We start from the raw sequence: 13545 nt of genomic DNA, 5'->3' as shown, positions 1-13545 counted from the left end.
CATCAAGTCATTACAGTAGCATGCGAATTCCATACCACACACCCACCATTTTCAATCTAACTACAGATGTTTTCTGTGCATTTTGATTAAACAAAAAAATCATCAACTGCCAAGACATTTCTTTCGCAACACATCACATCACAAAGCTATTAATCAATAAGTGCCTGCTTCAGTCCTCAACTCAGTGTTTCAAATCCACCCATACACACGGAATAATGACCGATCCCCAGAACTATTATTCTCTTATCAAAACCCATAAGTCATTCGGCCAACGGTGACACATAATGCTGCTCGTCTGTTTCCGGTCTGTATACTGTTACTGTTTACTCACTAAACTTCCTTCAGAATTTTGTCACGAGCGTGCGCAGGAAAAAGTCCAAAACGGGACTGCTCTGAAGTTCTCAGAGCACTGTGGTGTGGATAAAACACACGCATGCAAAACACAAACTGTAGAAAGGCACAAAACATGAAACACTATGTCTCTATGTAATCGCAAAATCACAGCAGCGTGTCCTCATAGAAAATATAACAGACGAACCTTCATCAACAGTCCTATTCCTCCCGATTCTCAGTCTGTTCTTTATTATTACTCACATATTTGGATGCATAGTCTTGATTTGCCTCCGAGCTGTGTGACGGTGTACTACTTCACTCAGTTCACTTTGAATCATTTCACACCGAATATCTTGCAGCACCAGCAGTTCTGCGGTTGTTATTTCATTGGGTCGGACAGTGGGGAATTGTGCCTGACAGAGCAGCCTCTGGCGCTGTTGCAGAGCGGGAGCCTGACTGCAGTCTTCTTCCATCTCACTCTCTTACTTGTTTCCGCATTGTCCTTCCGCATGTGGACCAGCAGACACGCACACACACGCATACAAATGCTCACACACACTCTCACCTTTGTCCACCCCGATTCATATCTGGCCATTGTGGAAATACACTCAGACATTGATGACAATTTTTTTATTAATCTTGAGCTCTGGGGTCAATTGTAGTTCTATCTGGAAAAGCATATTCAGTACTGAAGGACATCCCTAACTTTTCTGGGCCTACAACACAATGGACACCAGTACCCATTATTTGTGCATTTCACCTTAAACTTTGATATCAAAACCTAGTATTCATCGGGAAAACTGAATCAGATTTTTACTAAACTAATCCCCTTTCTTCTTTTGCACCGCAGCTCTTGACGATTGATGATGACTTTTGTGGCCTCGACATGAACGCACCGCTGGGCGTGTCTGAGATGGTGCGTGGCAAGCCTCTCTTCTCCGACGCCAATGACAAAATGTCCTCCGTCATCGCCTACGTCTACAAGAACCACTCGCTCGTCTTCGTGGGCACAAAAAGTGGCAAAGTCAAGAAGGTAAGGAGGATGAACACTGGATGATCGGTAGCAGGGATTTGGTTTTTCCCTGTTACATTGTGGAGTAAAGGCTGGGAATTGGGGACTGCTGGACTGGAGGAAGGATCGTAGTATTGAGGCAGATTGACTTTCAGACAAATCAGCTGAGTTGGCTGTATTTGTAAGAAGAAGAGGTGCATGTGTGCATGAAAGAGAGGGAAAGTGAAAGAAGGAAGTGTGTGTGTGTGTGTGTGTGTGTGTGTGTGTGTGTGTGTGTGTGTGTGTGTGTGTGTGTGTGTGTGTGTGTGTGTGTGTGTGTGTGTGTGTGTGTGTGTGTGTGTGTGTGTGTGTGTGTGTGTGTGTGTGTGTGTGTGTGTGTGTGTGTGTGTGTTTGTGAGAGAGAGAGAGAGAGGAAGGGGGATCAGGAGAGCCCCTGAGGGGGTTTTGTACATAGAGCCTAGCCTATCTGGTATCTCTCAACATCCTCCTCATCCACTGCACCATATATCACACATACACTTCTACAGTATACACCAGTATCAGGAGTATCCGCTGTACTTTTCCTTCACTTTGGACTCGTATAAAATCCAGAGCCCCGGGGGAAGATATTGTAGCACACATCAGCATGTTGCAGAACTTGCTAGACAGCACAGATCAGCATGTTGCAGAATCGATTAGACAAAGTTTCTTATCTGTTTCTTGAGGCACATTGAGGGATCAGAATAGGATGTAATACATCGTTTAAGAGATTTATGTAACTACGTTATGTCTCGTATCAGGACTGTGAGTCACAGTTATCTGACATTTTGGTTCACTGGCTTTGTATTTTGAACATGATTATGTTCACATTGTTTGTCATTATAGCAAACAAAACTGGTCTGTGCTGGAAAATAGCATTAGCTGTGATCATTTCTGACCATAACTGTCCCCCCTTTGAAAAAACATGACACAAAGCCCTTGGCTAAACAAGATTTGTCTTCTCAAAGTTTAACAGCACTGGATAAGCTGGTTTTGGGCTTGTTGTGGCTTCCACCTTCGACCCCCCTTACGCCCCTGTGCTCTCCCCCCGTGTGCAGCCGTATTCTGGGCTAATGGGATGATGCGCTGCTACAAGGTGTGATAGAAGTGTGGTAGCGGCTGTGCGTATCCTCTCCCTTTCTGACACTCAAGCACACGTATATCACACAGCCATGACTGAGACAAATTTTTCGGCTAGCTAGGCCACAGAGCCTCACAGGCTCAGGGAAACCAGAATGACATGGAGTGGAGGGAAGAGAGGACGACGGAGGGTCTGAGGGAAGCGGAGGAGAGTTGAAAGGGAAGGATAGGACAGAGCTGGAATGTATTCCTGAAATCTGTGCATTATAGGGAGATATTTTGAAAGAGTCATATAGGGACAGACATGAAAGACAGTGGAGAAAGTTATACAAAGATGTGATTGGGGCCAGAACAAGAAACCGACCAGTGCACACCTGTTTCTGCTGTTTTCCTTTTGCTGCAGCCCACTGCTTCAAAATTGTTGCTGCAATGTCATGAAGTCACAATTTCACAACTCTGCAGAGTGCTTTTAATAAACAGCAGATAGAGTCATGTGGCGACACCCAGCCAAGGCGAGAGGGAGAAAGGGGGGGATGATGGGCACAAGAAAGAAAAGAGAGGGGAAAGTAAATTTAACTAGCTGGCATTAAGTAAGATACATTTTTACCAGCTATTGATATTCTGACCACTGGCGTGCTTTGTTTGTATTCACTGTTTTATTCTGCACAGGAACTGTTTGAGGCAGTGGTTGTCTATGTTGTAAGACAACAACCGACGCATAGGCAGATGTTTCAAACAGGGTAAATAGTGTATGTAATTATATTTGATGCCTACCTCTCATCTGTAATGATGAGAGCGAGTTAGGAAGGGGAAATTTAGTGGCTTTGAGGGCTAAAAGTATTACCCGTCTTATTTTGTGGTTTTTCTGAATATCCTTTTTGCTTCAGGATGTGAAAAACAAATGCTGTTCCTGGTTATCTTTGTGCTTTTCTTCTTCTTTCCCCTGGTCTTTCTCCAGACATCCCTCTCAAAACCACATATTGGCACTTGAGAGAATCGAGTCTTCAGGAATTTGGCATTGTTCTCTTTCAAACTCGACGTGAGTGGAGATCAGATTGTGCACATGTGGTATATTCAGGCAAAGACAGCCCACAGACACACACGCAGTCTTTGACAAAAAGTGATCAATATCCTGCGTCAACACAGGCGTACACAACTTGCACAAAGGCCCATTACAGCCCCATCCTCCCCTCCCATGTACATACTTCCCCTCCCCTATCGTTAGCTGTATACCATTAGATGACATCACAGGCAATAAAAGACAACAACAAGACAATAAAAGGTCCGAGCTTCAGTCCACCTCCTTCATCAGTGACTTTATAACCCCTCAGCTAATGGATCCTGATTTATATACACTCCTCCACCTTACTTGTTCCAACCATCAACCCCTCCTCCTCCCCCTTTCTCTCAGATCTTCTCTCACACACTCTCTTTCACTCAGTTTTTTTCTCCCAGTGTTATTTATGATCCCGTGACTAACACAATGTCCTAAATAAATATAAGCATTACAGTAACAGACAGTGGACTTTAATGCAGTGCTGTTTGCGTGAGCTAAATGTTTGTGTTTACAGGCTCACGTTTATGACATCATGAAGTTGAGTTGGACGGGAAGCCGAGTGAATTAAATTCAATTTGCTTGTGAAATTGTTTTATGGAATGGGACTTAGGGTAAAATTCCACGAGTATACCGCGAGGCCTGTGGATCAGACCACAGACATGGTTGTATAGGGATAAGGGATGTCATCAACATAATTTATTCTCTAACCCTTAAACCTTGCATTAACTAACAAAAGTGTATACTTAACCTCAACCCTTACTTCAAATTCAACCTGAACAGGAGATCAGTGGGCAATGTTTATTTGAGATGGGGGGAGAGAGAACCAGTTGGCGATTGGGCCCTATTATGGTTGTATATCTTAATGTAATGTTGGCCCATGAAGAAAAGAGATGGGACAGGTTCCCCCAGGAGTCTAGACAGTGCTGGTGCTGGTGGAGTTATTCCCCAGGCAAAATCTGGAGATCGTTGTGGCCACCTGGGTTGTATCATCACGTGTATTCGTTCAGAAAGATGATTGTGAGGGCGTGAGAAAAGAAGCAGCAGGGGAACAGGGTCTGGCAAGTAAAGCTGGGTCGAAATCACCAATAGAAGGATAACAGAAAACTAATTTAAATTGAACTGTCACCAATGCTTAATCTCAACCTTAACTCAAAATTCAAGTAAAACCATCCAGATCTACCAATTTCAAGTTTGTTCTATCAACGTTAGTAGTACAACACTGAAAAGACTGAAACACGCACACAGACGTGAACCCTTGCCTCAAGTGCCTCTGGTGGTGAATGGCAGTTTGTGTTAAGACCACATTGACACAGCCTGAGCTGAGTTTTGCAACAACCCCGTCAGCATAAAACTGGCAGTGCTGTCAAGCCAGTCGAACTCTGCACATGCCCACAGCTACAGTCTTTTCCTTACACTTTCCATTTCCACCTCACTATGCTTCTTTTGAATTGCTCTGTGCCCTTCACCACTTCCTACCTCTTTCTCCTCTCATTTCTTTGCTTCCCCTCCCACTCTCCACCTCTATTTGCCCTCTCCACATAATTTCCCTCCATGTGTCTCCCTCCCTCGGCCTGTCTGTCTGTCTGTGGTTGAGTGGAGTTGCCGTGAGAGCTCTTTGATGGCTACCTCCTGCCATTGGAAGTGAATGGACCATATGGCTTCTGTCTGCCTGTCCGTTGGTCAGTTTGTGTGCGCTGGTCTGTGACTTAAGGAGGAGATGGAGATGTGATGGAGATAAAAGACTGTGACTGGGAAAGGTTTAAACCCATTTACTGCAGGTCAGTGCACAACAGTAGGTCAAGAGGAAAGCCGTAGCCCCCTGCAGGCTTTGGTTTAGTTCATGGTCATCTGGTCATGCAACACATTAGCATGAGAGCACACACACAGGATACACACTGCACATGATTGCATGTGTTGAGATAAGCATACACGCATGCATCAGTGAATAATTGCACTCACAGAAAAAGCTGACGTGCACATTGCTGGACAAAGGCTGGCCAGGTACCTCCATGGGGCCGTTGATGGAGAGGTGGACTAGGGGACGAGCGGGTGGTGTGGAGGGAAGAAGTGCCGAGAAAAGAGAGGGAAGAGATGAGATTGAGGGCCACCTGCCGAGGTGCTAATGCATCTCCCCTCTGTTCATCCCGACGGGGGAGAATCGGTGCTCAACACTTGCAGCCAACTGCGAGGAGAGTGAGGCTGAAGAAGCTGAGGGGTGAATGTGTGTTTTTCCGTATCTCGGGTATTACCAGTTTGTACATAGCACTGTCAAAAGGTAGTGTCTGAAAAAGCAGAGCTTCTAGCGCTGATGGCACAGAGGGGGGAAGAAAAGACAGGGCACAAAAAGCATCTTTTCCGCAAAGCATTTGTCAGTATTTGTCTTTCTTTCCCAGTCAGACAGAAAAACAAATAGGGGACAGATGAGGGAAAAAGAGGAAGGATGTGCATGATAAGAGTGAGACATAAAGGTGAATGAATGGTAGATTGCAAAGCTATAGCTTCTTGGAGAAGATAAGAACATTTTGCATGAATGTGAAGAGACAGAGGGAGATACGGGTCAATTCCAACGCTGAATAGTGAATGTTTGTTGTTGTTGGGAAGGGAAAAGGTCAAACTCTCACTTTTGACTCAACCTCTGTCAGTTTCTTTGTGTGGCCCACTCTCTCTCGACTGTCTCATTACTCCTCTCTCCAGCTACAGTCGTCTTTTTTTCCTGCTTCACATAACAGGCTGCATATCTTTCTGCTATCTGCTGTCAGTCTGCACCTTAACTCTCCATGCATTTTTTTTCCATGCCTCGTGTGTCCAACAGGAAACATATTCTTCAGGTTGCATCAATGAAATGTATTTTCATATACATTTTTCTCGTAAAGAGTAGTTATTAAAAGTGAGAACGAAATATTTTCTTTTTGTCTAATTTATATGTTTTATTATATATATTAATATTATGACTCTGGTTCCTGTTAATTACACAAAGTGAACTCAATAAAAATTCCACTGGATTTATAAGTTTGCTCAGCAACACTTTGATTCAAATATATGTTCAATTTATGTATTACGAACATAATACAATCACAATTAAGGTTGCATTTCCACGGCACTGTCTCATAAATGAAAGGGGGCTGTCCTACTGGGGCTTCTCTGTCAGCACAATGGATTATAGATGGATGAATTTACATGTGTGTGGTTGACAGAGCTTTTCCTTGAGAATTTTATTGCTCTGGACCAATCCCATATGTTTTGTGGGTTGATTGTGTCCTTGTTTTGCATGTGTGTGTGTGTGTGTGTGTGTGTGTGTACGTGCTTGTCTCTGAATGATTGGTTGGTTAGCCCCAGATGCAGATTATTGAAATGGGCTGAGCTGAGCCGTGGTCAGTGGAGCAGAGGATTAACTGCTTAGAGCTAATGATGAAATATGCTTTAGGACAGACAGGCATTGTGCACGTGTGTGTGTGTGTGTGTGTGTGCGCGCATGTGTGGTGTGCGTGTGCGCGCATGTGTGTGTGGAGACAGTGGTTTATGATCTTGAACACAATGATGAGCACAGGTGCACACACTCACACACACTGTTACTATCACCCTGGCCAGTAGCCATTACAACCCAACCCACCCATTCATTCTGGCCGGTGGCCTAAACTGCTGCTCTATGCAGTATTCCAGAATTTAGATTTTTTTGTGGAATTTTCAACACAAACGACAACAATGCAATACAAAACCCCTTACATCTATGGCTTAAAAAAAATGAAATTCGAGAAAACATTCTGCAGGATGAGGTTAACATTGGAGGTGGAAGTAATTATGCCAAGACAGGTGCAACAGGAATACATACACAATTGAACAAACATTAAAATATATCCAGTATACAAAAACCTTCAACATGCTATCGCCACGATGTTACATGTGCCGTTAGGAAAAAAGTCTTGGCCAGAAGGTGCAGGGTGTCGGTGCAGTACAACGGGTCGCTCAGCTAATGAGGACTGCATCCAGCTGGAGGGGCCTGACATGTTCCAAGAAGTGTAGCCAATGTTTTTGAAAATTTTAGTGCCATGAAGCATGTGTTTAATTTTTGTAATTTCACAAAGGATAGGGCATCCTTTATCCAAAGGGTACAAGAGGAGGGGGCCGAGGACGCTTCCAGTGCATCAGAAAAACATGCCTCAATAGTCATGTGACCAAAGCTACATGTTCAACGAAATAGGGCGGCAGTGACTGGTCAGTGAGTTGGACACCAAGCAGGCCAACGAAGGGCGAGGGGGTGGATGTTAGCAGATGTGATGGCTGAGAGTGAGTCAAAGGGAGACTGCCAAAATGGAGATGGCGTTTGGCAAGTCCAAAGCATGTAGGGAAGAGGAATAGCGCGGAACCAGGGAGGCGATTATGAATAAAGTTTAACATTTGTGAACACCTGAAGAAGTGGGTTCTGGTAAAAAGAATAAACAAAATTAATGGAGGGAGGGAGCAGGGGATTGAAGTGTACAGGGGTGTAGGAGAGGTGTGCCCTGGAATCCAAAGTGCCCCCCCCCCCCCACAAAATACTACTGGAGTATGAAGATGATGGTAATGCCAGGGGAAGACTCAAGAAGTACACATTTTTTAAAATACTAATAAGTATTCCTCAGCAGTCTTCCTACTATGCCTCTGTGTGTGTGTGTGTGTGTGTGTGTGTGTGTGTGTGTGTGTGTGTGTGTGTGTGTGTGTGTGTGTGTGTGTGTGTGTGTGTGTTGCTGCTGCTGCTCTTCCACCAACTAGTGCAGCAACACACTGCATGCTCAGCTGTGGGTTGCCATGGTAGCACAGCCTGCTCTACGGTGCATAGGATAGAATGTATAGTAGGCATTGAAGCAGGGAAGACACACACACACACACACACACACACACACACACACACACACACACACACACACACACACACAAGATAGTTTATTGGGGTACAATGTAAATGATTCCCAGGGAAGCTCACAGTACAGTGTACAGTAGACATTATGCTGCGACACTGGACTGAGTGCACATTAGAATGATCTGATCCAATGATAGTGGGCTGGTATTCAATGACATGTGTTGTCCACCGCACAGGCTGATTGAACACACGACATTAGTGTGTTGGTGTTTTCATCCCGCTGTATTAACTGCTGTCTGTTACCCAGCTTTGCTCGGCTGTTTGTTGTAGGGATAAAAAGACATGCCGGGGCAGTGAGTAAGTGGAAACCCCCGAGCCAGTTGTTTCTCTGTACATCTTCTTTTGGTAATTGCCTGGTGCACAGTGTTTGCTTCCTTCTGTAGGTTCTGTAGAGAGTTGGTGGATCGTCTGTTTGTGTGTTTCATACACGTACATGGGTCTCTGTGTGTATAAATTAGTCAGTTCTGTGCTTGGAATCATGGGAGTTAATGAGGAGTGAAGTCCAGTAACGGGAAGAGAATCAGGGATTAGTACTCACAATCCCTGCACTACTTGTGGGTCCTGCTGCCAACACAAAAAAAAAACCCTTACCCAGTAGCCAGGCAGTCTGACTGTGCAGCATGTTGTATTCAGCGGGGAACCCTCATCATTCACTTGTAGGAATGAAAAAGGAAACGACAGATGAAATGAGGAATGGGAGAAATGCAGAGAAACTGGGAATTGTTTTGCGGTTGGATGATGAAACTGATATGGAGTTGAAATAAGATCAGGAGAGGAAGAGAGAGACAGTTAGATGGATGGATGCATGATGGAGAAACTGATAAAGGCAGATGGAGAGATGCGGAGAGGCATATATTGTTGGTAGATTGAATGTGCAACACATGGCGAGGGGGAGAGAGAATTGGTAAAGATGGATGGATGGATGCAGAGATAAACCGAGGGAGGGGGAAGCAATCTCGTCCGATTTAGACGTAAGAGTATCACGTGGTGCTCAGGGTAGCAGAGAGCAGCCAGAGTACACTCTGACTTCCTGGTTCAACAGATACACAAAGTGCCCTGATATGCCTCTGCGTTCAGCATGTTCACGTGTGTGTGTGCGTGTGTGTGTGTGTGTGTGTGTGTGTGTGTGTGTGTGTAGTTGATTGTATGCAAAAATAGGTGTTCACCTCAAGCATGTCAGGTGTGTATTTATAGATGCCATTGCTGTAGCTTGGCCTTATCCTTCCTTTCCAGAGCTCCTTTATAATTGATGAACTGCCAGGGGCTGAGCAGGGCAATAGCGCACACACACACACACACACACACACACACACACACACACACACACACACACACACACACACACACACACACACACGTGCGCACGCAACCCACCTTGGTAGCCAGCTGCTTTACTGCAGGTTGACACCATGTTTGCACATACATGCACACCGAAGTCCGGAGCACTTGATTGCTTCAAGCTCTCGCATTGCGGCGGCTTGTGACAGAGGTGAGCCTCCAGCAATGACTCATGGCCCATGTAGTTTTACAGCCTAAATGCTTAAATGCTGTTTATATTGCTCTGACTTGCTGATTAGCTGCAACAGCAGGCAAATTAAACTGCCTCAGAATTTCAACTCAGTGTTACGCTGCTGGATATTATTTTATTTTTTTTTCTAACCTCGATTAGTATTCCGTTGCAGGACTTGCAGACATATTTTCACACAGATCTTTTTTTCTGAAATGGGAAGCAGAAAGAGAGTGAGTGAACAACTACAGAAAAGCGAGAGCACAGCAGAGAAAATGAAAGAGCGAAGAGGGCAAAATTGTCTCGCAAGTATGATGCGTGAAAGCTACGGAGATGGAGAGAATGTCAAGAAAGGGTAAAGGCAAACGGCCTGATGGCAGGAGAGGTGGAAAGTGGTGAATAGAGTTTGATGTTCATTTCACTCTCGTGAGTCTGCACCTATTGAGAAGAGTACCAGTCTGTGGCAGCCCTATTGAGCTGTGAGTGATTTGAGTGGCTTTTCTCTGCAGTGTGTATGTGGAGTTGAAAGGCTCGAGGCAGCGGAGATGTTGGAGAGAGAAAATGACCAACTCGAGTCTGATCCTTCTGTTTCCTGGCTGTTTAAACCGTAGTTGACGCTTGATGCGTTGCCGGCTCAGGGTTAAGACAAGGTTGGCTCCTGAGAAAGAGGAGTCGAGGGCTGGGGACAAAAACAAATCAAAAGGCTCACATTGGATCCATTGGCAGGTGAATCACCAGCCTCAATAACAACCCTGCAGGAAATACCACCCTTCTCCCTCTTTTATTTACTTTTCTTTATTACCTCTACCATTCAACTTGTTTTTCTCATTGTACTACAAACACTACTCTCTCCATCTCTGCTTCTAATGTATTTCTTTATCTGTCTTTCTGTCCTTCCTTCCCTCCCCCCTTCCCGTCCCCTCTTTTCTAATTAACATGTTGTTGTGTAGCTGTCCACTGAGAAAAGCTGGCAGCTTGTGTGTGTTTACAAGCTGCTCACTGGGGGCGGCTTTGCCAGGCGGGCATGGGGCTCGTCTCACCAAGCAAGTTAGACTGTCAGACTGTTTTAAGGTTATCGGCCTTCACTAGGTGCGAAGCTAGCAGCCTCTCTCGCTAAGGAGACTTTGTGATGATGGCCGCCGCCTCCAAAGTTGTGCTGTAAACACGTACAAATGTACACAAGCACCCTGAAAGAAGAAATAGGAGGAAGTCGTGTTTAAAATCGACACACATGGCAAACATAACGGTGCCCAGATCTGCTCAGCCGGTAAATGAGCATCACTATTCACCTTCTTCAGCCATGTCAAGTCTGTGTCGAGCCAGCACATGCACGTGAAGGTGATTGTGTCCAGGCTTTTTTTCTTCTTTCTGCTTCTCTCCTCTCATCTCCTGACGGAACATTAAATAAGTAACCACAGTGAAACACTCCAGACGCAGCTGTCTCTCACATGCCTACACACACACACACTTACACGTTCACACAGACTTTCTACTCCTGTCAAAGGTGAACTCAAACAGTGAAGAATCGTCCTCTGTGCTGCTTTTTTTTTTTTTTTTTTAAATCAGTGCGTTGGAAGAAGCACTTGAATTGGCTTTAATTACTCTTGTGTAGCAGACTGTGAAGCTGTGGGCTCTCAACGCTTAATTGACAGTTCCTAAAGGTGATTGATCATTAATTAAATGGTATGGACAGAGTTTGCGTTGGCTGCACCCCAACCAAAATTAGTTGTAGTGTAACAATTATCATTTCAATTTTGTTTCAAGCTTTGGCATTTGCCCGTGTGCGAGCACCAAATCATTGCATGGCGATTGTTAATTTGTGTTCCAGCAGTGAAAAAATCAATGCAGTGTCGAGCAACCAATCACACAGTGTGTTCCCTGTGTAGCTCAGTGGATGGATGGCAAGCAGTAACCCTGCCAGGGCCAGAATGTAATTTCCCATCAGTGCCTCCGATTCCACAAATTTATACTGTTGTATCCAAGAAGAGCGTTTAAAGAGTACGGAGGACAGAGGCGGGAAAATAAAGCATTTAGCTCCACCTTTCTTTATATAGTTCCCATTCATAACCAGACGTAACTAAAAGTATAATGATAGTGAGGATTAATGTTCTATTCATTTCGGGGTGGGTTCAACAGAAGCACAGTAATCCTTTGTATCGAGTATGTCTCCCTTTCCTAATCACCCCACAAACTTTCATATAATGGATTGTCGTAAAACAGTTGATGGATGGCAACTTCAAGCGTATCCATTTTCTCCCTGTTTTGTATCGGTGGGACTGTATGTAACATCCATATTTCTGCAGTAACACTCATTCTCTGGATTCCCAGAAGTTACAAATCACTCTTTCTCTTATTCATCTTCCTATCTTCTATGTCTCCACTCTTTTCCCTCTCATTTCCCTCCTCCTCTCCTCCGAGTCTCTAAGTCTCTGTGATTTATGGCGGTGTCTGTGCAGCTATAGAGGACACACCGCTGCAGGTCAGCCCTCTGCCTCCGCTCCCTCTCTCACCACCTCCTTCCCTGCCCGCCCGTAGCCAATCATTGCACACTTTAGGTCTCCGGGGGTGACTATTGCCTCCACATACCTTTTCCTCTACCTCTTCTCCTCTCCCTTTTCTCTGTCTGTCTCCCTTTCTTTCTCTCTCTGCAGAGAGAACAGTTTGCCTCACAACTGGGTCATTCTCTCTCCTCCCTGCAGTAAACGCTCGCAGCCAGTCAGGGAGGCGACGCTAAGCTAGGCTGCAATCTGTGGGCTCAGCTGCAAGGGAGACTTGTGAGACTGCAGATGCGTAGAGTGCACTGTGAAGGGCGTTGCTTGTGTTCGCAGATGGCGCGTGTGTATTCAAACCTGTTGAGGTTGAGGCTTTGCAATGTGAGGTGGCAAAGTGTGTGTAAGTAAGAGGTGTATACATATATGAATGAGACATTACTTTTCAATGTGTTTATGCGCTCCTGTTGGTCCAGTCTATCTCGTGTGTTTCGAAGCTTCTGTTAACCGCCATGCGTAAAAAGTCTTTTGCAAATAACAGCTGCATCTGCCAGCTTGTTTGTTTGCACTTTATTATGTTGCTCAGCTTCTCTTCCTACGCATCGCACACAAACACACACACACACACACCCTCTAATGTGGTGTCATCGAGTTGTATTTGAGATTACTCCGACTCGCCCATTGAGCTGATGCCATGCAGCGTAAACATCTTGAAAAGGGTCCCTGGGTCTGTCTGTCTGTCTGTCTGTCTGTCTGTCTGTCTGACATCCAGACTTTAGAGTGTTTCTCAGGTTCTGAAGCCGCTTCATTGACACAAGGACCGGAGAGATGGAAACTACGAGAGATTGAGAGAGTAAATACATGAGTTGGAAGGAGGGAGAAAGAGATAAATAGGAAAAAGACGGCAAAAGGAGAAAGAGAAATTAACATCTGTAATTTTGCACACCTATATCCTCACACTCCTCTCTTTTCATCTCACTTCCTCTCCTTGCCCTTTCTTTTTTCCCATCCTCAACACTGAACTTAATAAGTGGATTTTTATCTCAGCTACACCAGCACTTCCAAAGGATTATGGGATCCCCCCCTCCTTCCCTGGTGCACACACAGAATAGTAATTGCCAATCTGCAGTGGGACACTCCCTGTTTTTTCAA

The 13545-nt window shown here is 44.9% G+C and overlaps 1 protein-coding gene across 2 annotated transcripts in view; it reads left to right on the top strand.

Moving 5' to 3' along the window:
* Positions 1 to 13545, top strand: part of plxna4 (plexin A4) — a 202164-nt gene that overhangs the window by 35547 nt on the left and 153072 nt on the right. For both annotated transcript variants that reach the window (XM_047336137.1, XM_035621547.2), the window contains exon 3: positions 1184 to 1366. In XM_047336137.1, the coding sequence (XP_047192093.1) occupies positions 1184 to 1366 (183 nt within the window). The remainder of the gene's footprint in view (positions 1 to 1183; positions 1367 to 13545) is intronic.

This window comes from Scophthalmus maximus, chromosome 12 (genome assembly GCF_022379125.1).
Source record: "Scophthalmus maximus strain ysfricsl-2021 chromosome 12, ASM2237912v1, whole genome shotgun sequence".
NCBI classification, from domain to species: Eukaryota; Metazoa; Chordata; class Actinopteri; order Pleuronectiformes; family Scophthalmidae; genus Scophthalmus; species Scophthalmus maximus.
Note: the sequence above shows the minus strand (reverse complement) of the source record. Positions and strands in the feature narration are given on the sequence as shown.